Source organism: Oryctolagus cuniculus, chromosome 11 (assembly GCF_051225735.1).
Source record: "Oryctolagus cuniculus isolate XC-2025 breed Fujian yellow rabbit chromosome 11, ASM5122573v1, whole genome shotgun sequence".
Classification (NCBI taxonomy): Eukaryota; Metazoa; Chordata; class Mammalia; order Lagomorpha; family Leporidae; genus Oryctolagus; species Oryctolagus cuniculus.
In genome coordinates, this window is record NC_142877.1 from 10,607,912 (window position 1) to 10,635,671 (window position 27,760).

The 27,760-nt window shown below is 64.0% G+C and overlaps 1 protein-coding gene, 2 long non-coding RNA genes and 1 other non-coding gene across 5 annotated transcripts; 1 reads left to right on the plus strand and 3 right to left on the minus strand.

Annotated features, from left to right (window-relative positions):
* Positions 1-20,306, plus strand: PEDS1 (plasmanylethanolamine desaturase 1). 2 transcript variants are annotated; one of them, XM_070051693.2, is made up of 6 exons: positions 1-237; positions 5,584-5,703; positions 15,326-15,417; positions 16,254-16,398; positions 17,252-17,464; positions 20,067-20,306. In XM_070051693.2, the coding sequence occupies exons 1-6, from the start codon at positions 114-116 to the stop codon at positions 20,093-20,095; spliced, it is 723 nt and encodes a 240-aa protein (XP_069907794.1). In that variant the 5' UTR covers positions 1-113; the 3' UTR covers positions 20,096-20,306. The 2 variants fall into 2 exon arrangements, with proteins under 2 accessions (XP_069907794.1, XP_069907792.1); XM_070051691.2 differs by having other exon boundaries at positions 3-237; positions 18,971-20,306.
* LOC149123325 (uncharacterized) lies at positions 6,337-15,444 on the minus strand. The gene is made up of 3 exons (XR_016215772.1): positions 15,309-15,444; positions 10,997-11,058; positions 6,337-10,139 (listed from the first exon to the last, which is right to left on the minus strand). It is a non-coding gene; the product is annotated as an uncharacterized LOC149123325 (long non-coding RNA).
* LOC138844502 (small nucleolar RNA SNORA40) lies at positions 12,481-12,604 on the minus strand. The gene has a single exon (XR_011380378.1). It is a non-coding gene; the product is annotated as a small nucleolar RNA SNORA40 (small nucleolar RNA).
* LOC138844276 (uncharacterized) lies at positions 19,859-27,654 on the minus strand. The gene is made up of 2 exons (XR_011379836.2): positions 27,311-27,654; positions 19,859-20,274 (listed from the first exon to the last, which is right to left on the minus strand). It is a non-coding gene; the product is annotated as an uncharacterized LOC138844276 (long non-coding RNA).
* Positions 27,655-27,760: the final 106 nt, after the last annotated feature.

Consider the following 27,760-nt stretch of genomic DNA (forward strand, 5'->3'; position numbering starts at 1 on the left):
GCCCGGCGCTGGGCGGTCATTGGGCGGCGTGATCTCGCCGCGGACCCGCGGCCCTGCCGCCGCCGCCGCCGCCGCCGCCAGCAGAGCGCACCGGGCGGGCCGGGCGAGTGGCCATGGCGGGCGCCGAGGACGCGCCGGGCCAGCAGCCGGAGCTCGACGAGGACGAAGCGGCGTACTGCCGGCGCTGGGGCGCGCAGCACGCCGGGGCCCGCGAGCTGGCCGCTCTCTACTCGCCAGGTAGGACCTCCGGCCGCCCCCCCACTCCGGGCCTGCAGGCTGGAGCCCAGGCTGCTGACAGCGACCCGAGCTCCCCACGTCGGAACCCCAGCCCCGGGCCCACATGCGGAAGTCCAGTCTCGGCTTCTAACTTGCAGATCGCGCGCCGGGGTCCGGGACCCCGCCCCAGCGCCCCTCCTGAGCCCGGGGCAGCCCCGGGCCCGGCGACTTGCCGGCTGTAAGGACGCTCCCCAGGTCCCGGAGCTACGGAGTCAGCTACCCGGGCTACAGCACAGCTCCGGTCGCACCCACAGCTCTGGAATCCGGGCCCCGGGGCGCCTCCGCCTGCAGTGAGCGCCTCTGGACTTGGGGACCCCCCCAGGACCCAGTCCAAGCCCGAGGCAGCCCCTCAGCTCTAGACACGGTCCCCAACCCCCTGAGAGCCACACCTCATCCCGGCCTCCCCCCACACCCGGCGCCCCAGACGCCCTTCCGCCAAGCTTCCGTGGCTGCAGACCCGGGTCTCCTCCCCTCCCCCAACCCTCCAGCGGGGCGCAGTCGCCCTCACCCCATATTCCTGCCTGCTCGGGAGTGGGAAGATGCAGACCCCTGCGCACAAGGCTCAGCTCCAGCCCGTGTCCCCCGACCACACACACATCCTTGCGTTTGCTGCCTTCCACGGGACTAGGGGTGTGGGGCCCCCACCCTCCCCAGATGGCTTGCTCCCCGCTCACCCTCACCGGCCAGGTCCCCACTGTTTGTGCTCCCACAAGCACCAGCCCTCTTCCCTTCGCTGGCTCCCACGGGAACCCCCAGAGGGCCCAGGTCCTGGGGGGGATTTAAGGAAGTGCCTTTGAGGGCTAGGAGTCAGGTGACTGGACACTGCTGGGGGCCCCCTGCCTGGGCTTTGTTTGTCAAACATTCTGACATCTTCCCTTGCCTGGGGCGGTGCCCTCCTTGGCCTCCTGCCCTGGCTGGCCTGGGTTTGATGCGGCCCCTGCCACAAGTGTACGTGACCTTGGGCCACTTGGTGTTTCCTCCCTGGGTCCTAACTCACCGGATACTGGCCTGGCCTTGCGCCTCCATGCTGGCTGTGCAGTGTCCCAGCCTGGCTCTGACCCACCCCTGCTCAGGCTGTACCCAGAACACCCAGCCTGTGGCTTGACAGCTGGGGTTGACGGCCACTCTGGCTGTGGAGCTGTGTGACCCAGGCCGAGCCTCTGCCTCTCTGAGCCACAGTGAGCTAAAGCTGCCCTACCCCTCGTGTTGTTAGGGGGAGGGATGGACCACCCACTCTGTCACCCCAGTAGTCTGTGGGGTCATCTCCCTCCCCACCTGAGAACTGAGGACGAGGAGTCAAAGCCCTCCCACCCCTGTCTTTTATTTTTTAAGACTGCTTTATCTGAAGGGCAGAGTGTGACAGACGGATCTCTCCGCGGGTTTGCTCCCCAGATGGCCACAACAGCTAGGGCTGGGCCGGGCTGAAGCCAGGAGCTCCATCGGGGTCTCCCACGTGGGTGGCAGGGCCCAGGGACTTGAGGCCTCGTGCGCTGCTCCCCGGTGCACCTGCAGGGCTGGCTCAGGAGTGGAGGAGCCGGCTCTCCGCGGGCCCTCCGAAGTAGGATGGGATGTCCACGCTAACTGTGGGCGTCACAGCGGTAGCTTCACCTGCTGCGCCACAGAGCCTGCCCCAGGCCTCCCCTTGGAGGCCAGCTCTGCCCACCCAGGTGACCCCTGCCAGCCCAGGTGCCTCCCGGGCACTGTGAGCCTCCCCAGGGGACTGCCATCTGCCCACGCCCAGGGTCCCCAAGTGCCCCTGGTCCCCTGCAGGCCTCTGGGGGCTGAGGCTGCGCCAGCCTCATGGCACCCCAGCCACAATCAGGGCCCCATCTCCTGAGCGCAGGAGGGGTGCGGGAGACTGGCCAAACTGGTTTCTCCAAATGTCCTTCCCTTTGGCCTTGCTCTTTGCCTCTGACCCTGGCCTTGGTCTTGGAGCAAGAAGTGCCTCGGCCTCTCTGGGCCTGACCTGTACCGCGAGGGACCCAGCTCCGTGGACAACGCCCCGGCCGTCACCCAGGCGCTGAGCAAGGAGACGAGTGGGGACGATGCGGGGACGGTGCCGGTTCCACAGGGCGGTTAAGGCCTCTCTAAGCGGGGGCATCGGAGCAGAGACCGAGGAGAGAAGGGGGCAGGGAACCCTGAGGATGCTCTCAGAAGCATCGTGTGGGTCAGGGAGGCAGCACGTGCAAAGGCCCGAGTGGGGAGGCTGTGGACGGGAGCGCAGGAAGCGGGCAGGGAGGGAGGAGCCCAGAAGTGGAATCCTGGAGATTCCTTGGGCCCCAGTGGTCAGGCGGTGACAGGGACGCTGACGGTGGGTGACAGGGCGACCTCCGCTGGGGATTCTCTTGACGTGCTCGGTTCATCCTCACTGTGGCCTCTGAGGGGCCCCTGCTCTTAGCTCCGTTTTCTAGAGATGGGAGCCCCGTGATAACACCGCGCACACACGCACACGCGTGTACACACGTACACGTGCACGCGCCTAATGCCATGCTGCTTGGGCTTGGGCCAGGTCCCTGAGCCCAGGCATAATCCGTCAGACTTACCAGGAGCGCCCAGTCCGCCCCAGCACCGCGCCCCCGGACGGGACAGTCCATGAGCGCTGAGCAGGCACCGTCCCGAGTCCCACAGTGGGCCACGACAGGGCCGGAACCGGAACACAGGTGGGAGGTGTTCTAGGTTCCGCGTTCTTAGCCTTCACCGTGGAAGCGAGCCAGCCAGGCGTGGGTGTGTGGGAAGGGCACAGGATACCAGGTCACCGGAACAGCATGTGTGCGTGGCCCATGGTGGAGCGAGCGGGCCCAGTGTGTGCGGGGAGCTGTGAGTCGCATGAGCAGGGTGTCGCGGGGCCGAGGGCCTGGTGAGGGCCGGGGCAGAGGCTGCGTGTCTGGCCCAGGCCTTGGGACCTGGTGCTATAGCGGCTCCTTCCCAGCGCTCCACCTGCTCCAGCCTGAGTGCAGGGGTTCGAGAAGGGCCCCGGGAGCTTGGCCCAGCCTCTCTTGGCTGCTCAGGGCAGCCACCTCTCTGGATCCCCCTGTCCACCCACCCTGGCCAAGCCTGGATGCCCCTGCCTGGGGACTCCTGACGTGGGTGTGAGAGCAGCGAGACATCTTCCTGGCCCAGACGCTCGAAGCAGGGCCGCAGGTTCGGTCCCCCGCAGGGGCCCTGCCGAGGCCAGAGGACCCCCCCACCCCCCGGGGCTGAGCTGTCTCGCTCTCTCCTCACAGACCACGGTCTTTGTCTTCTCTCTCCCTCTCCCCGCCTCTCCCGGTCTCTCTTTTCACTCCTGTGTCTCCCTCTCTCTGTCTCATCTTTCCGTATCTCCAGTCCCTGCTGTCTCCCTCTGTCTTCCCGCATCTCTCACCCCCGTCCCTCTCCTCCCTGCTGTCCCTCACCCTCTTCTCCTCTCCTCCCTGCTGTCTCTCACCCTCGTCCCCTCTCCTCCCTGCTGTCTCTCACCCCCATCCCCTCTCCTCCCTGCTGTCTCTCACCCCCGTCCCCTCTCCTCCCTGCTGTCCCTCACCCTCGTCTCCTCTCCTCCCTACTGTCCCTCGCCCCCATCCCCTCTCCTCCCTGCTGTCTCTCACCCCCATCCCATCTCCTCCCTGCTGTCCCTCACCCCCGTCCCCTCTCCTCCCTGCTGTCCCTCACCCCCGTCCCCTCTCCTCCCTGCTGTCTCACCCCCGTCCCCTCTCCTCCCTGCTGTCCCTCACCCCCGTCCCCTCTCCTCCCTGCTGTCTCACCCCCGTCCCCTCTCCTCCCTGCTGTCTCTCACCCCTGTCCCCTCTCCTCCCTGCTGTCCCTCACCCCCATCCCATCTCCTCCCTGCTGTCCCTCACCCCCGTCCCCTCTCCTCCCTGCTGTCTCTCACCCCCGTCCCCTCTCCTCCCTGCTGTCCCTCACCCTCGTCTCCTCTCCTCCCTACTGTCCCTCGCCCCCATCCCCTCTCCTCCCTGCTGTCCCTCACCCCCATCCCCTCTCCTCCCTGCTGTCCCTCACCCCCGTCCCCTCTCCTCCCTGCTGTCTCTCACCCCCATCCCCTCTCCTCCCTGCTGTCTCTCACCCCCATCCCCTCTCCTCCCTGCTGTCTCTCACCCTCTTCCCCTCTCCTCCCTGCTGTCTCTCACCCTCGTCCCCTCTCCTCTCTGCTGTCTCCCTCTGTCTTCCCGCGTCTCTCACCCCCGTCCCCTCTCCTCCCTGCTGTCCTTCACCCTCGTGCCCTCTCCTCCCTGCTCGGCAGCTGTCAGAGGTGCAGGTGTTTGGGGCTTGGCTACCCCGCGTCCCGAAGAGCCGGGCCAATGCGAAGCCTGTGGCTATGGCCTGTCCCCGGGGAAGCAAGATGGCGGAGGCCTGGCGCCAGGCCTGCCCTGCCCCCCACACCCTCCACCCAGGGACTCGGGCCAGCTGCAGTGTCTCCTGAAATCGGCCCAGGACACCCACGCTGCCAGGCCGGGGCTGGCTCAGCCGCCAGCCAGAGGACAGCAGAGCCGCTCATGTCCCAAGCAGAGCGCTTGCTCTCGGCCAGCCCCGGGCTGCCCATCTGAACAATGACAGCATTTAGGCTGCCTGACCCCCGGCCCTGCCAGGCTGGTGGGCCATGCTGTGACTTGAGACAAGTCCTTCTGTCTGGGCAGGCCTGGTTGGCCCCCGAAGGCTGGGGCGAGGGGTCCCCAGTGTACGGGCGATGGAGAGTGCTCCTACTCCACGCCAACCCAGCACGCTCTGGGCCTCAGTTTCCTCATCTGTGAAATGGGATCCTATGCCACCTTTCTCCAGGGAACTTCAAGCTCGGGCTCGAAGCCTCAGACACTGCAGGGGCCAGGCCAGGGCTGCCACTGAGGCGAGCTGCCTGATGCGAGGCCGCAGGAAGCGGGCAGTGTTAGGATCAGGCCAGGGTGGACCCAGAGCCCTTGGCCAGGCCTGGGGTGACCAGAGCTCTGTGTTCTCAAGGGAAGCAGGAAACTGGGACGTTTGCTGATTTTTAACTCTAGCTCATTTTTTTTAAAAACCCGAAGCAACACATGGGGGAGGCCAATTTGCAGCGGCCCTGGGGTGTGGGATGCCCTGGGAGCCTGGTGCTGGCCGTGGGACAGGGGCAGTGGGTGGGCCGCCCCCGGAGCCTGGTGCTGGCTGTGGGACAGGGGCAGTGGGTGGGCCGCCCTGGGAGCCTGGTGCTGGCATGGGGCAGTGGGTGGGCCGCCCCGGGAGCTTGGTGCTGGTGGCAGGGTGGGGGCAGGGTGGGAAGCCAGGGGCTCTGTCTGTCTGGGGGGGGGGTCCCCTGCCCGCACTCACCTCCGCCTCCCCCCGCAGGCAAGCGCTTCCAGGAGTGGTGCTGCGTGGTCCTGTGCTTCAGCCTCATCGCCCACAACCTGCTGCACCTGCTGCTGCTGGCCCGCTGGGAGCACACGCCCCTCGTCATCCTGGGCGTCGGTGAGTTCCTGCCTCGCCTCGCTTTCCCCGCGGCCGGGCCTCCCTGGGGGTGCTGTGCGTGTCCTGGAATCAGGTGCACACACGGGCAAGCCCACCTCTGTCCTGCGCTCGGGCCCCACACCTGCGCGTCGCCCCCACTTCCTCTCTTTTCTCTGACACTCCACATGCAAACCAGCAGCGAACGCTGGTGGCTCCAGTGTCAAGTTTGCACCCAGAATCCAGCCATTGCCCCTCCCCTGCAGGGCAGGCTGTAGGCCGGGCCCCTCTCTGCCTGGACAGTTTCTGCCACCCCCCCCACCCCCCACCACCGCGCCTGCCTCCCTGCCCCCTGCCGTCTGCAGTGAGCGCCGGGCGCCTGAGGGGCCGCAGTCAGAGCGGCCGCCCCTGGGTACTCAGAAGGAGAGCAGCCCTCCCAGAGTCCTGTGCAGCTCGCTCCCGTCCCCCCTGCTCCCGTCCTCCCCCCTGCTCCTGTACCCCGCTCTCCTCCCCCCTTCCCCTCCCCCCTTCCCTCATCCCCCTGCTCCCCTCCCCCCTGCTCCGTCCCCCCTACTCCCATCCCCCCATTCCCCTCCCCCCTGCTCCTGTCTGACCACACCTCCAAGGCTGCTCTAGGGCTCTCTCAGAGGTTGCCTCCTCAAAGAGGCCCTTCCTGACTGCCCCTCCAAAAATAGCAGACTCCACCCCACCCTGTGACACGGGTGCTCATTCATCTGCCCCCCCCAAGATGTCCGCTCCACACGGGGGAGGTTTGTCTGCTTCATTCCCCGCTAAGCCGCAGCCCCAGGAACCTGGCACCTGGCAAGTGCCCACCTGCTGCGTCGGTGAAGGAATGAGCTGAACTCTTTTACAAAAGATTTATTTATTTTATTCGAAAGGCAGAGTCGCAGAGAGAGACAGACAGACAGAAAGGGCTTCCATCCGCTGGTTCGCTCCCCAAGTGGTCACAGTGGCTGGAGCTGCGCCGATCTGAAACCAGGAGCCAGGAGCTTCTTCTTGGTCTCCCATGGGGTGCAGGGCCCAAGCACTTGGGCCATCCTCCACGGCCTTCCCGGGCCACAGCAGAGAGCTGGATTGAAAGTGGAGCAGCCAGGACTCGAACTGGTGCCCGTATTGTGTGCTGGCGCTGCAGGTGGCAGCTTAACCCACAGCACCGGCCTTGAATGAGCTATGATTTATTGGTGCCACCCTAGTGTGGCTGTCGGGCAGTCCTCACTCGCCCATGGCCTGGGAAGTGGGTGCCGAGGTGGTCAGTGTTTTTTGGAGGAGGGCCAGGCCGGAGCCGCGCTCAGAGCTGCAGCCAGGGGCCGGCTGGGCTGGCTGGCCGCTGCCTCCACGCCCAGGCCCCGGGGGACGGTCGCCTTCTTCTCTGTCCCACTTCTCCCTCCTCTCTCTTACTGCGCCCATGCCCTTCCTGTCCTGGGCTTCCCGGCGAGCGGAGGGGGCAGCCGTGCCCTGGTCCTGCCTGGCCCTCCCTGAGGGGTTCAGCTCCCACAATCTCATTAAAAGCGCGCTGGCCTCCTAAGCCAATAGTGCTCAGGCCGCTAATTGAGCCATCTGGGTCTGTGGTGGGGGAGAGCAGCTGCAGGGGAAAGAGGTTAACCCTTCCAGCGCTGGGGAGCCCGACACGCCCCTCCCCTTGCACCCCAAGGTTGAGCCCCGAGGCCTCTGGGCTGGTGATGAGCAGGCCTCAGTAGACAGACCTGGGTTCAAGGCCCAGCTCCACCACCTCCTGGCTGGGCGGCCTCAGCCTGTGCCCCGCCTTCATGACTGCTGTGAAGGCGGAATGGGGGCCCCTCGGGGCTGAGAAGAGGTGGGGAGGGGTCTGGCCGCCTGTACTGCCCCCCCCAGCATGTGCTCAGCCTCCCCAGCCAAGGTAACAAGAGCTGGGCTGCGGGCCTCTCCCAGGCCCCTAGCCCTGAGCTGGGCCATTGCACTCTGCAGCAGCCCTGTAAGAAGCCCCAGGTCGCATCCCTGTGAGGCCCTGAGACCTGCCTGCCCCCAGACAGGAACCCCTCCTCCAGGGGCCGTGCAGGCCCTGCGGTGCTCGGAGCCTGGAGCGGAGAAGGGGACATCCTCGCCAAGCAGGCCCCGCGGGTCCCCGCCTCCCCGAGCATCCAGCTCCGGCCCGGGAGCCTGGGCGGGCGGCACCGCTTCCCCATCTCGCGCCTCTGCCTCCCGGCTGATAAGAGACAAGTCCCCTGATAGCTGTGTTTGCGCAGTCCCCAATCGATTCAAATAGCCGCCCTGATTTGTGTGTGAACGCGCAGGCGGTGAGGGCACCATGCCAGCCCCTGGGCCCGCCTCTACCATTGGTATCTCCTCGGAGCTCCTGGCGCCCTGGGCAGGCCCCGGAAATCAGGGAGGGCAGAAGCTCCCTAATAAACCCAGCCACACGACCCAGCGACCCAGCGGGAAGCAAGGTGTCGATAAGGGAATAAGAGAGCAGAGGCGCGGTGAGGGAGAGGGCTGTGCAGATATCTGGGGGGGTAGGGGGTCCAGGCAGGGAAACAGCAGGTGCAAAGGCCCTGAGGCTGCCGTGGGCCCCGAGTGTCGGGCGTGGAAAGCCTTGATCAGAGGAGAGCAGGCAGCTACCGCTCACTCGGAGCAGCAGTGAGCCAGATGGCGGAGGGCCTTGGGGTCCGTGGTCTGGACTCTGGGTTTTATTCCGCCGGCCTCGAGAAGCCATTAGTGAGTTTTCCTCAGAGCGACTTCATCCAGTGCTGCTGGGAGATGAGGTGGGAGTGGGGAAGACCAGGGAGGAGGCAGCCAGCGTGGTGCAGTGAGGGAAGGTGGTGGGCGTGGCTGGACGTGCCGGGGGCGGGGGGCACTGCCCCGAGAGCTCTGGAACGTTTGCCAGGATGGCAGGAAGGCACGGAGGGGCGGATTCTCAGGCCCCACGGCAGCGCGGACCTGCCTGGGAAAAGTCAGGACAGCCGGCCTCGGGGAGATGCCACAGGGATCGCCAGGTGCCCCACGCCCCAGGCGAGCCGCAGCCAGCAAGGGAGGCTCCCACGCGGGGGAGGAGGCCTAGGGAGGGGTGGCCTGGGAAGAGCAACCCGGTGCACCTGTGAGGTGAGGGACGCGGGATCCGGCCACGTGGAGGTCACCAGCAGCTGCTGCGACCACGGTGTGGGAGTGACGTGGAGCAAATGAGTGACAGGCTGCCCCGAGCGGCGGGGGCAGGTGAGTCAGGTGGGCGGCGACAGCGGTGGCCAGATGCAGGTCATGGCAGATGCAAGCCGGGCCCTGGCTGAAAGGTGGTAAAGCCGGTCTGGACCCCGGCACCCTCTGCGGTGGCCCCTTCTGTCTCTCGGCCACTGAGCAGCTCCACACAGGCAGGGACTGGGAAAGCCCCCCAGGGAGCCCAGAGTGACAGCCCCCATCCCCTTCCCGTCCCAGTGTCTGCAGGGTGAGGCTGAAGCCGCCCCGGCGTGAGTCGGCCACCAGCCGCCACCACTGGAACAGGGACAAAGAAGGTTCTGTGTGGCTGTCTCTGCCGCCCAGACCCGCCCCCACGACAGGCCCCCAGCCGCCTGGCGTCTCCTCCCTTCTCATCCAGTGCCATTTCGGCCGTCTGTCCAAAGCACCTGTCCCCTGTGCCCCGCGGCCTGGAGAGAACAGGTGTTGTGTCCACGTGGGCTTCTGTGCCCTGGGCCGGCCTGGAGCCCAGGGCATGGGGCATTGTCCCTGTCCCGCCCTCAGGGAGGACCCCAGCCCTGCCCCTGCGCCCTGTGACCTTGAGTCGTCCTTCCCTTGGGAGCCTTCTGGAAGGCTGGGCCCTGGGCCCGCCCGTGCCTGGGAGCGTGAAGGGAGAGACTGCGGGGTTTTGTTCGTAGACTTTATTTTTAGAACAGTTTTAGATTTATAGAAAAATTGAGCAGCTAGAGCGGAGTAGCCGCAGGCGGCCTGCCCGCCTTCCTTAGGATCCTGTTTGTTACAATGTGTGCGGCTGTCTGTTACAATGTGTGTGCACCCAGGCGGGTGGGGGGGGATACATTGTCAGGGGCCGCAGTCCCCGCCCCCACCGGCCTGCTGGTTTCCTCCTTTTCCACCTGACGTCCGCTCCAGGAGCTCGCCCAAGACACATTTTTCAAGATTTATGAATTTGCAAGGCAGAGCTACAGGGAGACAGGGAGCTCTTCCGTGTGCTGGCTCACTTCCCAGATGAGGCCAGGTCAAAGCTGGGAGCCCCGCCCTTCATCCGGGTCTCCCCTGTGGGTGTCAGGGACCCAAACACTTGGGCCATCTTGCACTGCTTCGGCAGGTGCGCTATTAGGGAGCAGACCGGAAGCAGAGCAGCCTGTCACGGCCCTGTCGGCTCTTGCCCGTGGCGGGTTCCCAGCGTCCCTGGGTTTGATGTCCTGGGTAGTGAAGGGGGGTCTGGCCGTGCGTTTCGTCGGATGCCGCTGTCGTGGGATCTGCCTGGTGTTCTCCTCCTGCAGAGTGGGGTGATGGGTTCAGGGGAGCAAGCTGGAACACGCCGTGACTTAGCCACCACCACGCTGGCCCTGCTCACCTGGCCGAGGTGGCGCCTGCCGCCTGCCGGGAGTCTCCCGGACCGGCCCTCTGTGGGAGGAAGCCCCTGGGCCCCGCCCACACTGAGGAATGGGGAGTTAGGCCCCCCCAGAGCGCTCGTCAGTGTCAGCCATTGCCACAGCACTGCTTTTCTAATGCTGTTTTATCATCGTCACCCGTGAGGATTAAATGTTCAGGACGATTAAGAAGATAAGGAGTGGAACCGCCTAGGCCTGGCCTTGGCACAGCTTAGGGATTAAGGAGATAAAACATTTAAGAGGCTGGCACGGGCCTGGGACTGCGGGCACTCGGCTTTAAAAGAACACACCTTGACAGGCAGGGAGTGAGTTCAGACGGAGCCTGGTGCCACACCTGCCTTCGCACGGCCGGGCCCAGACACCCCGCCAGAGAGGCTCGCAGACGGTGGAGAGCCCCTGGGAGACAGCGAGAAGCCTGGCCCTGGGGAGCGAAGCCAGACCCAAAAGAGCGCCCCCCCCCCCAGGAACCCCTTCACAGGCAGTTCTAGAACAGGCCGGCTCCGTGTCCGCCAGTGCCGGAAGCGATTCTGGGTTTGCACGCAGCAGTGCCGGGAGGCAGCCTGTGGCAGCCGGAAGTGCCCCGTACCAGGCGTCAGCACGCTGGGGCCCCAGGACGGAGAGAGTAGGCCGGGAAGACCCCACCCCACCCTGGACGTGCTGTCGGTGTCACTGTCGCGTCCAGCCGCAGAGCCGAGCGGCTGCTCCCGAGGCCGTGCGGCCTCAAGGCTGGGGGGATTTACTGTGTGGCCTTTGAAGAAAGTCTGCCAACCCCTCGCAGTCTGCTGAGGTGTAGAATCTGTGTCTTTTAAGAATGACAAGAGAAGACAAAGAGAGAGGTCTCCCACTGCTGGTTCACTCCCCAAATGCCCTCCACAGCCAGGGCTGGGCCAGGCCACAGCCAGGGGTCTGGAACTCCGTCTGGGTCTCCCAGCAGGGTCCCTCGTTCTTGGACATTGTCCGCTTCCCCTAGGCGCGTCCGCAGGACGCTGGGCCAGAACCGGAACCAGCACGTGACCTGGGATGCCGGCTTCACAAACAGCAGCGTACCGCGTCGCGCCGCAGCGCCAGCCCTCGGCTGTGGGTTGTTTGTTTATCACTGCCGAGAGGTGTGTGGGTTTCTCTGTTTGTGTTTTTGCTGTGTGGCGCTAGGGAAAATGTATTTAAAGTCAGCCCCACTTACTGAAGGCGTTTCACGAGTCGCTCATTGGTGGTGCCTCGGTCCCTGTACAGCTGGAGGCGGGGTCTCCCTCGGGGTCGGAGCTGCACTTCCTGGCCGGCTCCCTGCCACCGAACCTGGGAAACCCAGATGGAGTTCCAGGCTTCTGGCTCCCGGCTTCAGCTTTGCCCCAGTGCTGGCCGGTACGGCCATTTAGGGAGTGAACTAGCAGAGAGAGCTTCTCTCTCTCTCTCTCTGCCTTTCAGATAAATAAAATAACATTTTAAGTTACCTCCAAGGGGCAGGCAACGGGCCTGTTGGTAAATGAGCCATTTGCGATGCCTCTGACCCAGATCTGAATGCCAGGGTCACGTCCCACCTGCAGCTCCTGGCCCCAGCTTCCTGTCATGTGTACCCTGGGAGGCGGCAGCTGATGGTTGCTCAGCCGCGTGGGTCGCTGCCACCCGTGTGGGAGGCTTGGGTGGAGTTCCCAGCCCCACTGGGTCCCCGCCGTTGCAGGCCCTGGGGGAGCGAGCCCGTGGGTGGCAGCTCTGACTCTGTGTACTTGGCAAACAAATCCCCCAAGGGGGCCCCGCTGCCTAGCCCGCGTGGTCCCCTCAGCGCCCCCCCCCCCCCCGTCTTTCACTGGGCTTTGTTCACAGGCCCCCGCTTGAATGATGGACCTACAGGTGACAACCTCACAGTTCCGCTCTGGGAACCCTGGGGTTCTAACTTCTTGGACCGGTTTAGCCTAGGGTCGTGGTTGGGAGAGATGGATCCCTCGTCCACACTGGCAGGAGCTCAGGGCTCCTCATTCCCGGCATGCTCTCCAGCCGGGCAGACCCGTGGGCTGCGCCTGCGCCTTCCAGCTCAGGACGTCCCGGCCCACAGATAAAGGCTTTCGAAAGCCAGGGCAGTCCGGACGCGTCGTGGCAGCGTGAGAGTCAGGACGCTGGATCCACAGCCCCGGCTTCGCCCCGGCTTCTCCCTCGTGCCCCGGGCTCCCTGCGGCCCCAGAACCAGCTCTCCCGGCTCTCAGGGCTCGCTCCCTGCAAACTGGCTCAGACGAACGCGGCTTCCTGTGTGTTACCAAACTCCTACGAACCACCAGGTCTGGGTTGCAAACAGCGATTTGTTTTTTGCACCTGTCTCTAAGGCTTTGTCCACAGTTAAACAGAAATACACACGTGCTAAGGGGTGCAGCCGAGAGGCGAGAAAGGGAGCTGGCTCGGCAGGCAGAGCCACCCGCCTCCTCCCGTCGCAGGCTGCCACTTGCCAGCCCTGGGACTGCCCCGCGGGAGGAGGGAGGGGCCGTGGCCGGGCAGCCGCCTCCCGGCCCTTCTTTGTCTTCGCCTCCCCAGCCTTCCAGCCCTGCCCGCCTCGCCTTGGTTATCGCTCTGGGCATCCTCGCCCAGGAGTGGGCTGCTCTCCCGGGGTGGGGCCTGGACACGTGGCCCCTGTGGGCCGTGCTGAGCCCTGGCCTGCCCCAGCCCAGCCTCTGCGTGCTGCCCACCCGCTCCGATCCCCAGAGCCTCAGGAAGCTGGGTCACCCCCTCTCCTCCCATCCCTCCCACGTTCAGCATTCCTGGGTGCAGGTGCCAGGGCCTCTGGAAAGTTCCAACGCCTCAGGCCACAGAAGGGCGAGTCCGTGGTGACGCTGCACTCCTCCCGTCCTCTCGGGCCCCACCCCGCCTCCCAGGGAGTCGTCTGGGACCTGCAGAAAAGCAGCCGCCACAGTGCCCCAAGGCCCTGGTCCCTGGGCCTCAGACATGTGGTTCACACGGAGCAGCCGAGTCGGGGGGCAAGGGGTGCCCAGCAACTGCGCCGTCTTCCTCGGCCTCCCTGGCGAGCCCAGTGCCGGCGCGCCGGACCGCAGGGCTTGGTGTGCCGGACCGCAGGGCTTGGTGCGCATAGGTCCTCGCAGGCTGTGCCTTAGCCCCGTGACTGACTAACAGCGATGCCCCAGGGCTTGCTGTGTGCCCAGCACCGGACTCGGTGCTTTGTTGAGCCCCCGGTGTGTGTCAGGAACTGGGGCGCAGCCACAGCGGAAGAGACGGAGGTCCCGGCCCTCGGGGAGCTGGCAGCCGTGTGCAACAGGGGAGATGACAAACGAGTGAAAAGGAAGTCGCAGGTGACACACGCCTGGAGGACTGTCCAGGGTGTGTCGGAAGATTCTAGATCGGCTGTCCAGGGAGGTTGAGTAAAGACACGAAGGAGGCGAGGGAGTGAGCTGCTGCATCTTGGGAAAGAATGTTCCAGACCAAGGGAACAGCAAGTGCAAAGACCCAGAGGCACGGAAGGGCATGCAGGGTTAGGGGAGAGGAGAAGGGAGGGGGAGATGGTGCTGGGTGTCGCCCTGGGCGGACGCCGGCTACACAACTCGGTTTCCCCATGTGTACACAGTGCGGTGCATCCGGCTGTGTTAGGCTCGGACCTCACAGCAGGTCAAGAGCCCGGCCTGCCTGCTGCCCTGCGCCTGACCTGGGCCCGGTTACTTCTGCTCCCAAGCCTGTTTCCACCTCTCTCTCCCCCTCCTTCTCTTTCTCTCTCTCTCTCTCTCTCTCTCTCTCTCTCTTCCTTCTTCTCTCTCTCTCAAAGATTTATTTATTTGAAAGGCAGAGATACAGAGAGAAGGAAGAGATCTTCCATCCACTGGTTCACTCCCCAAATGGCCACAATGGCCAGGGTTGGGCCAGGCTGAAGCCAGGAGCTTCTTCCAGTCTCCCACATGGGTTCAGGGGCCCAAGCACTCAGGCCATCTTCCACTGCTTTCCTGGGGCATTAGGGGGGAGCTGGATGGGAAGTGGAGCCGCCGGGACTTGAACCGGCGCCCATGTGTGATGCTGGCACCGCAGGCAGAGGCTCAGCCGTCTACATCACAGCGTGGCCCCGTTTCCCCTCTCTCAAGTGGGAAATGCCGCGCACCTGCAGCCTGGCCCGAGCGAGTGCTCAGCGGAGGCGGCTTCTGCCTTCCCCCCATCACCAGTCCCCGCGCCCCAGGAAACAGGCACAGAGAGGTTAAGTGGCTGTCACCCAGCAGCTGAGTGATGGCACTGACGTTTGAGTCCAGGTCCAACAGCTGGAGCCCCCCGGGGAGCAGCGACGTGGAGTTTCTGCGGGACCCCACTCTGGTCCTGAGCAGAGTGCCAGCACAGGCAGGGAACCGCCTGCACCTCGCGGTGAGGCTGCGCGGTGAGGCTGCAGGCGCCCGCGTTCCAGGAGCTCCGGCGGCAGCTCCGGATCAGGCTCCCCGCCAGCACAGACTCTGCAATCAGTGACAGCTTGGGGGCGCTGGGCTCCTGCCACCCACCTGGGACGGAATTCCACCCCCTTCGATGGAATTCCCAGCTCCTTGCTTCCTTGTCGCCTGGGCAGGGTCATCGCCGGCATTAGGGGAGTGAGCCTGTGTGTGCGAGATCTGTGTGCCTGTGTGGGTGTTTGTCTTTCTCCGCCTCTCAAATTAAAAACAAACAAGAAGCTGGAGGAAGGGGAGCGCCCATCTTTTGGTCCCTGGAGGCGGGCAGGTGCCTCTGACACGGAACCCACAGAGACAGTTCTCAAGCCCCAGGCAGCCCCGGGGCAGAGCGGGCGTTGCTGTGTGGGCCAGCTCCTGCCAGGGCCAGGCTGGGCTGATCTGAGCATGCCCAGTGTATTCTCCCAACTCCCCTAGCGGATGGGACCCGGCCTCTCCCGTGGGGCAGACGGGGGCCAGCAGGGTTGGGTCCGAGCCTCCATCCACAGGGGTGGAAATGTTTCAAGAAGAGACGCCTTTCCCTAAGGAACGAGTGAGTGAGCAGGCACCGAGTGGGTGAATGAATGAGTGACTCCCGGGACGGGAGGGAGGTGTGGGCAGGGATGGGTCCCCCACCCCACATACCCGCCTGCCCCCGGCTCACCCTCTCTTTGTCCACAGTCGCAGGGGCTCTCATTGCTGACTTCCTGTCCGGCCTGGTGCACTGGGGTGCCGACACGTGGGGCTCCGTGGAGCTGCCCATCGTGGGGAAGGTGCGTATTCCAGGCTTGCATGCCGTGGTTGTCCGATAGGAAAGGTGGGAACCGTCCCTCCCAGACCACAGAATTAGACGCTGTGTCTCACTGTTTTAGTTGGATTTTATCTTGGCTCAGTCAGACTTTTTTGGTTGTAGAAAATCCAGGCCATCCTGGCCAGACCGGATAAGGATACTGAGTGGTCTGAGGATTTGAGGGGCAGAGCCAGAGCCAGCTGTGGCCAGCAGGACAGGGGCGGAGCGCACCCTCCAGCCACAGGCTTGCTGCGTCTCCCTCTGCTGTCAGGGCGGCCTCTAGCTGCCTTGCAACACCCTTGCTGTCAGCTCCCAGGAGCAGAGACCCTCTGCATAGTCTTTCCCAGAATTCCAGCCAAAATCTCATGGCTCACCCCCATTGGCCCAGCTTGGGTCACATGCCCGTGTCTCAGCCAATCACGCAGGCAGAGGAATAGAGTGCTCTGATTGGCCAGGCCTGGATCATGTGCTCCCTGCCAGCCCGGGGTGGGGTCAGCCCTATCAGGATGAGCAGTATCAAAGGTTCCCACCAGTTCCTGCGAGGGCTCCTCAGTGGGGGAGGGCAGCAGTTGTCTCCAAGTCCCCTCACAGCAGATATGGGGCGACCAGAGCCCAGCGGGGACAGGATCAGCCCAAGGGCTCCGCCATTGCAGCCGCTAGACCTGGGCCCTCGAGGCCGGCTGGCTCCGTGTAGGCCATGCTGGGTGGAGGGAGCCGTGGGAGCAGCAGCCGGGCCAGTGTGTTCCGTGGCCGGGGAGAGCCGGGACCGCGGCCTCGGGCTGACTGGCGGGGTGCGGCTCCCCTCCCCGCCCTCCCCAGGCTTTCATCCGACCATTCCGGGAGCACCACATCGACCCCACAGCCATCACGCGGCACGACTTCATTGAGACCAACGGCGACAACTGCCTGGTGACGCTGCTGCCGCTGCTAAACATGGCCTACAAGTTCCGCACCCAGAGCTCCGGTGAGGCACCTGCTGGGAGGGGCCCGGGAGGGGGGCTGTCAGGGACAGAGATGGCCGGATGCCCCTGGTGGGCGGGCATGTGGGTGTGAGGGAGAGAGGGGGAGGGAGTCCCCCAGCAGGTACTCCACTTGGAGCCTCCGCTCCCTCCATGTCGGGGAGGTAGGCTGGGACCAAGCCCCGTGCTAGCAGTCAGCCCCTCGCTGCTCCTCAGGCAGCCTCCCTGGGGGCAGAGGTGACCTGTGGGGTTGGGGGACAGGTGCTGTGGCGCGCCCGCCCCCTCCCCGGGCTGCACCCATGCCTGGCTGCTGGGCGGGGCGCTGCCTGCAGAGACTTTGCTGGGGGAGGCACCACCTGGCGCCTCGGGCTCAGTGGCTGAAAGGCCCAGTGAGACCTGGCCCTCCGCCTCGGAGCCACTGATGCCCCCAGAACTCCCACGGGGTCAGGCACGGGTGCCCCTGCACCCCTGGAGAGACTCCAGACAGATCCCACGCGTGGGACCCTGTCTCAGGCCCCGCTCCTGGGCACCCGGGCAGAGGCACTGTCCCCGCACGACTGATGGGGAAGTTGGGACCCCGAGGCGCAGGCTCACTGGACCCACGTCCGTGCATTCAGAAGTGGCAGAGCGGCCGGGAGCCAACTCTGGCTGCCTCCGTTATGTGCCCACTGCACAGAGAGGGAAGGCTGAGGCCCGGAGGAGGAGTCTGAGTGCCTGCGGCCAAGCAGAGGCTGAAGGGAGCCTGGGGGCTGTCCCAGCACAGCAGCTGCCCGGGGCGGACGGTGGGGGCCAGGTGGATGCTGGCCCCCCGACCCCCGCCGTGTGACAGCCGCACGACCCCTCCCCGCCCCACCACAGAGGCCCTGGAGCAGCTGTACCCCTGGGAGTGCTTCGTCTTCTGCCTCATCATCTTCGGCACCTTCACCAACCAGATCCACAAGTGGTCCCACACCTACTTCGGTCTGCCGCGCTGGGTCACCCTCCTGCAGGACTGGCACGTCATCCTGCCGCGCAAACACCACCGCCTCCACCACGTCTCGCCGCACGAGACCTACTTCTGCATCACCACAGGTGTGGCTCCCGTGGGGTCGGGGGCGGGGGGGTGGCGGCCCGGCCCAGGTGATGCAGGCCGTGCTGTGGACACGCGCTGCTGGGGCACCCTTGACGTGCCTGCGCTCTGAGGGCCAAGGTCACAGCGCTGCACAAGCCCCTAACCCCTCCCGTGTCTCAGGGAGCTGGGAGTCCAGCCCCCAGCCGGCCGGCGGATACTTAGTGAGCACCACGTATGCGCCAGGCACTGCTCTGGGCTCAGCATCCAGCCGTGAGCAGAGGCCGAATCCCTCCCTCATGGCACCGGCTCGGGCTGACCGCGATGGAGGTCGGTAAAGAAAGACCTGGACAGCTTTGCCCTGCAAGTAGGGTGGGTAGGGAAGGCCACGCTGCAGAAGGACGTTTGACCAAGGAGCAGAGCAGATACTGGAGGAGGACCACTCCGGGAAGAGGGAGCAGTAGGTGCAAAGGCCCTGAGGCTGGAACACCCCCGTGTGGTGCCTTGGACAGCAGCAAGGAGGCTAGTGTGGCTGGAGTGGAGGGGGCATGGCAGCCGCCTGTGTGTAGAGGTCAGAGAGCGGAGCGTGGAGGGACCTGCGGCTGGAAGGGAGCAGAGGCCCCGGCTGGAGCACCTGGCGCACTGAGCTCAGCCAGGAGGCCCGCAGCTGCGGTACCAGGGCGGGACCGTGAGCACCAGCAGTGGCTGCTCTCCCGAGGATGGAGGTGCTGTCACTGAGGCCATGCTCTTCCCTCGGGAGCCTCGGACTCCCCGGCGGGGAGTGGGGCAGCCGTTCCTTCCCACGGCGCCGTCTCCAGGCCGAGCGCGGGTGGCAGAGGGCAGTGCGGAGGGCTTGGCACGCAGCAGGTGCTCCACCGCGCCAGCCGCAACTCTTGAGTGTGTGAGTCTTCCCGGGGGCAGAAGCTAAGCTGGGTCTTGCAGGTTAACAGTCTGGCGCCCTGGAGGGCAGGTGCGGGATTAGATCAGCTCAGGCAGGGCTGAGTTCAAATCCCGACGCGGCTGCCTGAGCTGGGCTCCTGGAAGCGGAAGCCCAGGAGGATCTGCCCGGCGTGGGGAGGGAGGCTGCACCAGGGGCGAAAGAGGATTTTGAGCGGCACTGATTGAGCGCCCGCCCTGTGCCGGGTGATCTGCCGGGGCCCGAGCTTGGCAGTGGGAGAGCGTGGGGCCCAGCCTGTCAGAGGTGGCGTCCTGGCTGGGGAGAGCCAACTCAAAACAGGAAGACAGGGCTAACGACGTGGGGTGGGGTTATGGTAAAGCAGAGGAAGGTGGCGTGGGACAAACCAGGGGCGCCGCCTGGCAGACTGGCACTTGGGCTGCCGGATAAGCCGCTGTGCCCAGCACAGATGGGAAGTGTGCGGTAAGGAAATGACTGGGGTGGGGGGGTCGGAAGCGGGAGGCCCCCGTTGCTGGATTTCCCAGCTGGGCGCCCGCACCTGCAGGCCAGCTCCCACCCGCCCCCCTGGGGCTCCCACTCCCCGACTCAGCCCCCGGGCCGTTCCCACCGGCAGGCTGGCTCAACTACCCCCTGGAGAAGATGGGCTTCTGGCGACGCCTGGAGGACCTCATCCAGGCCCTGACGGGCGAGAAGCCGCGGGCGGACGACATGAAGTGGGCGCAGAAGATCAAGTGACTCCTCCGAGCCGCTGCCTGGCTGCCAACCTCCCCCAGTCCCTGAACCGAAGCCATCTGCCAAACTGCAGCCTCCCCGCCCCACCCCAGGCGGAGAGACGCCCCCTGGGCTGGGCCCGGGCACCCCCCGCCCACCCCTCGTGACACAGAATACTTGAGCCACTGATTTTCACTTCCTTCCTGTTTCCTTGCCTCGGGCCCCGCCCAGCCACCTGAGCTGCGCTGCCAATCCTGGCTGCCGAGGGAGCCCCGCCCCGCCGGGCAGCCTGCTGTGTGGCTGACGCTGGGGTCGGTGAGCCACCTCTGTCCTCCTGTCCGTCTGCTCCCAGGGGTGCAGGGAGCTCCCAGGCACAGCCCTGTGTCCCCAGAAACCCACCTGCTGCACATGGTCGCTGGAGGCGTGGGGGAAGGGCGGAGGTGGATGCAGAGCCAATGCCTCGGGCCCAGCTTGTCCACCCAAAGGCCCCGGGGCAGCCTGCTGGGAGAGGCCCCGGCAGGGAGCGGCTGCAGTCTCCTGTCTGGGACCCCTGCCCCTCCCCCATGCGCCCTCCGCCGCCCGGCCCCGTGACTCGGGCCAGATGCGCGGTTTCCAGTCTGAGGCTGCGTTTGCGCAGTCCCTGCCCAGGGTCTTAGTCGTGTGGACGAGGACACGGCTTCCCCCGTGGCCAGGGGTGTCAGGAAGAGGGCGGCTTTTTTGGGGTTTTTTGTTTGTTTTTTTTTTTAAAGGTGCTTGCTTGTTTAATGTAAATAATAGAAAGCCTTAATATCTTTTCTGTAACACGGAGTAATATTTTACTGTCACGTTTTGGATGTACATAATATATTTGTAACAAAGCAGCAAGAGTCTACTTAACCTTGGCTGCCTCGTGGTGTTTCCTGGGCGGCTGGGGTGAGGGGGGAGTTAAGGAGCCTGGAGGGTGAGGCCCCACCCCCGCCCGGCTGCCCCCAACCCTGGCCTGTGCCATCTGCTCGCAGACAGCTGGGCCGAGGACCCCGACGGGTGAGGAGCGGCCTCTCCGGTTGGATCGTGACGGCGGTGTCACAGAAGCCGATGCCTGTTCTTGAATGCCTTTAGCGAATGCTCAGTGGCACCCAGTGTGTGCCAGGCCCCGGCCTGGACCCTGGGGTGCGCAGGGAGCGGAACAGCGAGGACCTGCCCTGGTGCCGCGGTGGAGCCGGCCTCCTGGAGAGAGACAATAAACATGCGTGAATGCACACAGAGATTCAGATGGTGCTTTGTGGAGAGAAGCAAACAGGATGGACCTACACCGGAAAGCAGGGCTGGGGCCACGTGGTGGTGGTGGTGGGCCTCCGAGGAGGTGCTGTGAGAGCCGGGGCCGCCAGGGAGAGCACCAGGGGAAGAGGCCTCTTGCTGGGATAGCGAGTGCAAAGGCCCTGTGGCAGGAGCACACTTGAGGTTTAGATCTGGGGAGGCGGCCAGAGTGACTGGAGCTGGACTGGAGCGGGGAAGTTTGTTAACCCAGAGCCCCAGACGCCGGGGGGCTGGGGAGCCACGGCCTGCCCGTCTCTCTTTCTTCAGGTTTATTTATTCTTATTTTTTTGGAAGGCAGAGCAACTGAAAGACAGGGAGACCTTCCACCCACTGACTCGCGCCCCAAATGCCTGTGTCAGCTGAGCTGGGTCAGGTGGGAACTCACCACCCCCATCCAGGGCCCCGCCGTGGGTGGCAGGGTTTCAGGCACTTGGGCCGTCCTCGGCTGTGTTCCCAGGCACATTAGCAGAGCAGGCAGAACTTGAACCCGTGCTCGGAGGGGCTGCCGGCACCGCAGGTAGCGGCTTGAGCCTCAGCGCCCCAGGCCTGCCCTGCATGGGGTACTGCACGGGTTCCGCGATTCTAAGGCAGCTCCTATGTGCTGGGCACGGGGCGGAGCATGAACGCCGCAGACCTGACGCCAGTCTGGGCTGGATGGGCTCTGCGGTGGGAACGCGAGAAAAACCCCGGGAGATGGAGACGATAAAAGCTGCAGGATAGTCACAGGTGGGCTTTTTTTTTTTTTTTAAAGATTTATTTATTTGAAAGAGTTATATAGAGAGGAGGGGAGGGGAGGGGGAGGTGGGGAGCGGGAGAGAGAGAGAGCGGTCTTCCATCTGCTAGTTCACTCCCCAATTGGCCACAATGGCTGGAGCTGCACTGATCTGAAGCCAGGAGCCAGGAGCTTCTTCCAGGTCTCCCACGTGGGTGCAGGGGCCCAAGGTCCTGGGCCGTCCTCCACTGCTTTCCTAGGCCACAGCAGAGAGCTGGAGCAGCCGGGACTTGAACCAGCGCCCATGTGGGAACCAGCTTTACCTGCTACGCCAAGCGCCAGTCCTATAACCTCATTTTCTTTAAAGTTTGCTCAGAGCTACATCTGTGATTTGTGACTGGAGTTTTTATGTATGAATGTATATATTCTTTTTTTTTATGTTTTGACAGGCAGAGTTAGAGAGAAAGGTCTTCCCTCCCTTGGTTCACCCCCAAATGGCTGCTATGGCCGGCATGCTGCACTGATCCGAAGCCAGGAGCCAGGTGCTTCTGGTCTCCCATGCGGGTGCAGGGCCCAAGCACTTGGGCCATCCTCCACTGCCCTCCTGGGCCACAGCAGAGAGCTGGCCTGGAAGAGGGGCAACCGGGACAGAATCCGGCGCCCCGACCAGGACTAGAACCCGGGGTGCCGGTGCCGCAGGCGGAGGATTAGCCTAGTGAGCCGCGGCACTGGCCTGTATGTATATATGCTGAAGGCAGAGCTAGAGAGAGGGAGAGACGGAGAGATCTTCGATCCACCAATTCACTCCCCAAATGATTGAAGCCAGGAACCTGGAACTCCATCCGGGTGTCCCACGTGGGCAGCAGTGCTAGGGCCATCTGCTGCTCTCCCAGGTGCTGTAGCGTAGTAGTCATGACTCAAACCCATGCTCCAATAGTGGACAGTGGTGTCCCAAGCAGCAGCTTAATCCATGGTGCCACAGCATTGACCCCTGTGTTACTCTCCTGAGACTCCACACTGGACTAGCTCAACGATCTCCTTGGGGAAAGCCTTCCCAGCAGGTGCAGTCAGAGTCCCAGGGCAGGCTCTCATTGGCCAGGATTTGGTCACATGCCTAGCTCTGAACCAATCAGCTTTGCCTGGGAGTGGAGTGTTCCAACTGGTCACCTAGAGTGGCAGGGATTGGACCAACCCCTTCCAAGCCAACAGAAGGGAGGAAAGTCCCCAGGAGGATACTCGGGCCACATGACAAAAACCCCGTGGTGGCTGGGGCAGCAGTTTGGTTTCTTGTTCCCGGGCCCTTCCAAACGTCCCCTTGAGCCAGCAAGAAACCTCCACCTAAGTGCAGAGAAGCCAAGCCACTTGCCCGAGGCAGAGAGCCCGTCCAGGCAGAGCCTGACTTCTCCTCAACACCGGAAGCTACAAACCTAAGACTGCTTGTCCACACCACAGCGAGGTGTGTCTCAAGTTAGGGCTGCCGGGGAGATCGGGGCCTTGCAGGCACGCGCCTCCGGGGGCAGGGCAGAAGGGTGCCAGTCAACGTCCAATGAACGCTCTCTCGTGCCCGTGGGCAGCTGGCTCTGGCCCCGCAGCTGTGCGGACTCCTGCATTATTTATAGGTGGGGAAACAGGCACGGAGCTCCTGTACCGTACCTGAGGCCACAGGTGACCCAGTAGGATTTGGGGGCGGAGCTAGAGCCCAGGCATTTTAGCACCTGCTACTCCATTGGAGGCAGGCAGCCAGTGAGAAACGTGCCCACTCCCAGAACAGGGGGCACACAGGGGAAGACGGGGACCCAGGGACACCAGGCTCCCGAGAGCACGTGCAGGACAACCGCTGGGCACAGTGGGTTAAACTGCTGCTCAGGGGCCCGCATCCCATATCAGAGTCTGATTCGTCTCACTTCGGATCCAGCGTCCTGCTAACACGCCTGGGAGGCCACGGATGTTAGCTCACGTATTTGAGTCCCTGCCACCCACCGGAGAGACCCACATGCGAGTTCCTGGCTGCTGGCTTTGGCCTGGCCCGGTCCTGCCTGTTGTAGGCACCTAGTGAGCCAGCGGGTGGAAGATCTGTTTGTCTTTCCCTCTCTCGTCATTCTGCCTTTCAAATATATAAATCTTTCAGAAATACAAAGGGCAGCTGGACTCATAGCCCCGTGGAGAGAAGTCAGAGGGGCTGGCGTCGTGGTAAAGCCGCTGCCTGCAGCGCCAGCGTCCCACACGGAGGCCACTTCGTATTTTGGTGGCTCCACTTCTGATCCAGCTCCCTGCTAATGGCCTGGGGAAAGCAGCAGAAGATGGCCCGAGTGTTTTGGCCCCCACCACCAATGTGGGACACCTGGAAGAAGCTCCTGGCTCCTGGCTTTGGTTTTGTTCAGTCCTGGCCATTTGGGGAATAAACTGGCAGATAGAAGATCGAGATCCTCTCTTCCCCTCCCCTCCCCTTCCCTCCCCTCCCCTCCCCTCTCCTCTCCTCTCCCCCTAATTCCGACTTTCAAATAAATAAGTACATCTTTTACAAAGATTTAGTTATGGGGGCCAGCACTGTGGCACAGCGGGTTAACAGGCGCCAGGGCATAGCCAGCACAGCTGCTGCCTGTGGCACTGGCATCCCATATGGGCACCGGTTCAAGTTCAAGCTATTCTCTTCCAATCCAGCTCTCTGCTATGGCCTGAGAAAGCAGTAACCGGAAGAAGCTCCTGGCACCTGGCTTCAGATCGGCTCAGCTCTGGCTGTTGCAGCCATTTGGGGAGTGAACCAGCGGATGGAAGACCTCTCTCTCTATCTCCCTCTATCTGTAACTCTGCCTCCCAAATAAATAAATCTTCATAATAAGTCTATGGGCCAGCAGCTGCTGCCCCTCCCAGCCAGTGCAGGGCTGGCTTGGTTTTGGTGTAGGTTGGTGCTGCTCTCTGCTGGTGGACGTGGAGGTGACACGCCGGGGAAGCAGGTTCCTGGCCGGACTTGGGCGGGTCACACATTCTGTGTCCTCGCTTCTCTTTGGAGGGCTGTAGGCACCAACCATAACCCTTTTTGGATAAGCCACATAATTTCTAAATACTCTTTTCTTTAAACAAAACAAAAAAAAAAGATTTGAAAGTCAGAGTTACAGAGCGAGCGAGCGAGCGAGATAGGGCTGAGCCGGAGCCAGGAGCCAGGAGCTCCATCCGGGTCTCCTATGTGGGGGCCGGGGCCCAAGCAGGGAGCTGGATTGGAAGCGGAGCAGCCGGGACTGGGACTAGCGTTCCGATGTGGGTGGCAGCGTTGCAGGCGCCTGCTGAGCCCGGGGCACCACGCGCCAGCCCCTGCCTCCCCTCCTCTCACACAGGAGGCGAGGTACGTAGCCAGCTCTGCGCCTTGCCCGTTTTCACTCAACACAGTCTGGAGACAAGCCTGCCATCAGGCTCAGAGAGCCGCCTGCCCCTTGCACAGCCACAGAGCACGGCCTCGCCCTTCTGATCCCCCTCCTTAGACGTTGAGGTCATTTTCGTTCTTGGTTTCATTCTCATTTGTACAGAGAACCCAGGTCTTCCCCCCTGGGGGCCGTGGATCCAAAGGGTCAAACGCTGGGAATCTGATCGCTGCACCAGAGAGTGATTTAAGGCCGACTCGCCGGCCACGCCTTCCCGAGCCTGTGCCGCTCTGAGCGCTCAGCCCCTTAGAGGGCGGCCGTTTCCCCACACTCTTGCCAACGCGGCCTGTTACCAAGTGTTCGCTTCCCTGCCAATCTGATAGGCGGTTGTAATTTGCTCTTCTCCTACTGTATTTCATGGACTCTAAGGTGTCGCTGGTTCTGAGACGCACCCAGATGTCAGAGACGTCTGTAAAAACCTGCATCTTACAAACACCGAATCTGATGGGCCAGGTGAGATGATGGCGAATTTCCAAATGGCTGCTACGGCCTGGGAAAGCAGTAGAGGATGGCCCAAGTGCTTGGCCCTGCACCCTTGGGGGAGACCCAGAAGAAGCTCCTGGCTCCTGGCCTTGGATTAGCCCAGCTCCAGCTGTTGCAGCCATTTGGGGAGTGAACCAGCAGATGGAGACCTCTCTGTCTCTGCATCTCTGTGACTCTGCCTTTGAAATAAATTAATTTTTAACAAAGAGGCATTTGCGGCAGGCGGTCAGGCAGCTGTGTCCCACGCTGAAGAGCCCGGCTCCAGCTCCCTGCCAATGCACACCTCGCGGAGTGAGGCCGTGCTCACGGCGCCAGCAGCCGGGGTCCTGTCACCACGTGACACCGGACTGCGTCCCCAGCTGCTGGTGCAGGCGTCTGAGGAGGGAACCAGCTTACGGGACAGGTGCTCTCCCTATCTCCCCCTCTCCCTCCCTCTCTCCCCCCCTTTCCCCCTTTCTCCCTCCTTCTCCCTCCCTCTCTCCCTCCCCCTCCCCCTCTCTCCCTCAGTCTCTCCCTCTCCCCCTCTCTCCCTCCCTCTCCCTCTCTCTCCCTCCCTCTCTCCCCCCTTTCCCCCCTCCCTCTCTCCCCCCTTTCCCCCTCCCTCTCTCCCTCTCCTTCTCCCTCTCTCCCTCTCTCCCTCCCTTCCCCCTCCCCCTCTCTCCCTCCCCCTCCCCCTCTCTCCCTCCTTCTCCCTCCCTCTCTCCCCCTCTCTCCCTCCCTCTCTCCCCCCCTTTCCCCCTCAGTCTCTCCCTCCCCCTCCCCCTCAGTCTCTTCTTCTCCCTCCCCCTCTCTCCCTCCCTCCTTCTCTCTCTCCCTCCCTCTCCCCCCTCTCTCCCCCTCCCTCCTTCTCTCTCCCTCCCTCCCCTTCTCCCCTCCCTCCCTACCCCCTCTCCCTCTCCCCCTCTCTCCCTCCCTCCTTCTCCCTCCCTCTCTCCCCCCTCTACCTCTCTCTCCCTCCCTCCCTCCCTCTCTCCCTCCCTCCTTCTCCCTCCCTCTCCCCTCTCTCTCTCCCCCTCTCCCTCCCTCCCCCTCTCTCCCTCCCTCTCTCCTCTCTCCCTCTCTCCCTCCCCCTCTCTCCCTCCCTTCCCCCTCCCCCTCTCTCCCTCCCCCCCTCTCCCTCCCTCTCTCCCCCTCTCTCCCTGCCTCTCAGATTAAGGAAACAAGGCAGCCGCATCTTCCTATCTGTACGTGTCCTTTTCCTGTTTTTCCTGGGAGGCTAAGAGCTTGGCGTTCAGGGCTGGCGCTGTGGCGCAGCAGGTTAATCCGCCATCGCCGCAGCACCAGCATCCCATATGGGCGCTGGTTCAAGTCCCGGCTGCTCCCCTTCCGATCCAGCTCCCTGCCAATGCGCCTTGGGAAAGCAGTAGAAGATGGCCCAAGCCCTTTTGCAACTCTTTCAAGTAAATAAATAAACCTTTGTTAAAAACAAACCAAGAAAACCTCGGCGTTCCAGTCCCAGCCGACCAGTTTCAGGCCGGCGACGCCGGGCGCACGACGTAGCCTCTCTGTGTCTCCGCTCGCCTGGGAGACGACACTGCCACTGCGAGGGTGAGAACAGCCCCGCGACCTGGAGCTCGCTGAACGCCCGCTGGGCATCGCCCGCCTGGGAGGCGCTCCGCTCTGCCCTGGGGAGCTGCAGGGCCCCTCATAAGTTAAGGAGACACCTCTCTGTCACCCCCTGAGCCCCAGCCTCACAGCCCGCGCCTCCATTCCCGCTTCCCGACCACAAGTCTGATGCAAAAGGCAGACTTTACAAAAATAACTTGCATGAGAACCAGCCGTGGCTCCTCGGCCTTCCGGCTAAGGTCAAGCGGAGAATCGGCCGGCTGGAGAAAGGGGTAAACCAACGTCCGGCCGCCGCCCCGACCCCGTGGTGGCTGCGGATGCTAGCGGCTCCATCGCGCGCTGCGCTCAGCCACGCTCGGCGCTCGTCATTCCCCACGCGCGCCCTGCACGCCACTGGCAGCGGTGCCACACGCCGGGGGCCGCCTGCCGTGCCCTCCCCCGGCCTGCCCCGGCCTCCGGCCCCCCACTCCAGGACCCAGGACCCCAGGTCGTGCCAATGGGCCGCCCGCTGACCCCTCCGAGGCACACTGGGAGGCAGAGGCAAGACTCCAGCCCGGGCTCTCTGATGGGGAGCCGGCACCGAGCAGCTGCTGAACCCCACAGCGCCTAAGGCCCAGCCCTGTGCTGGCATCCGCAGTGCGAGTCTTTTGGCCTCAAGCTTGTGCCTCATGGTCTCACGACATTGCCGCAGCTCCAACCATCACAACCCCCTACTGTCGAGAGGAGGAGCCACTCCAGCGTGGCCAGGAGAAGGGCGCTTTGCAAACACCTGCCAGTCCGCACGGGCACACGGGGCTGCAGGCCAGCCTCGCGGCGGCCTGATTCGGCCTCCTCACTCTGCTCCAAGCGCTTCATCGCCACCTCCTCCCCGGTGGCGGAGCCCGCAGGTGCGCTGAGCTCCCAGAACCGAGTCGTCGCCTTTCCGGTCACCGGCCCTGGAAAGCCCTCTAACTTCTCCGACCTCAGATGCAGCCCGCCACTCGGCAAGCGCCGCGGCCGTCCTGGGCGGCACAGAGCGCCAAGCCCGTTTCTTGGGAACTCTAACGGCTCCACGCTTCCCAACAGTCGGGCAGGGCTCTCATTCCCACCACGGCACACAGCGCGGACGACGCAGGCGCGGGGAGGGGGCGGAGCCTCTCCGAGGTCGTGCGGGCGCACTACAACTCCCAGCGGGCTGCGCGGCCCACCGGGACTACAATAACCAGCATGCCCCGGGCCG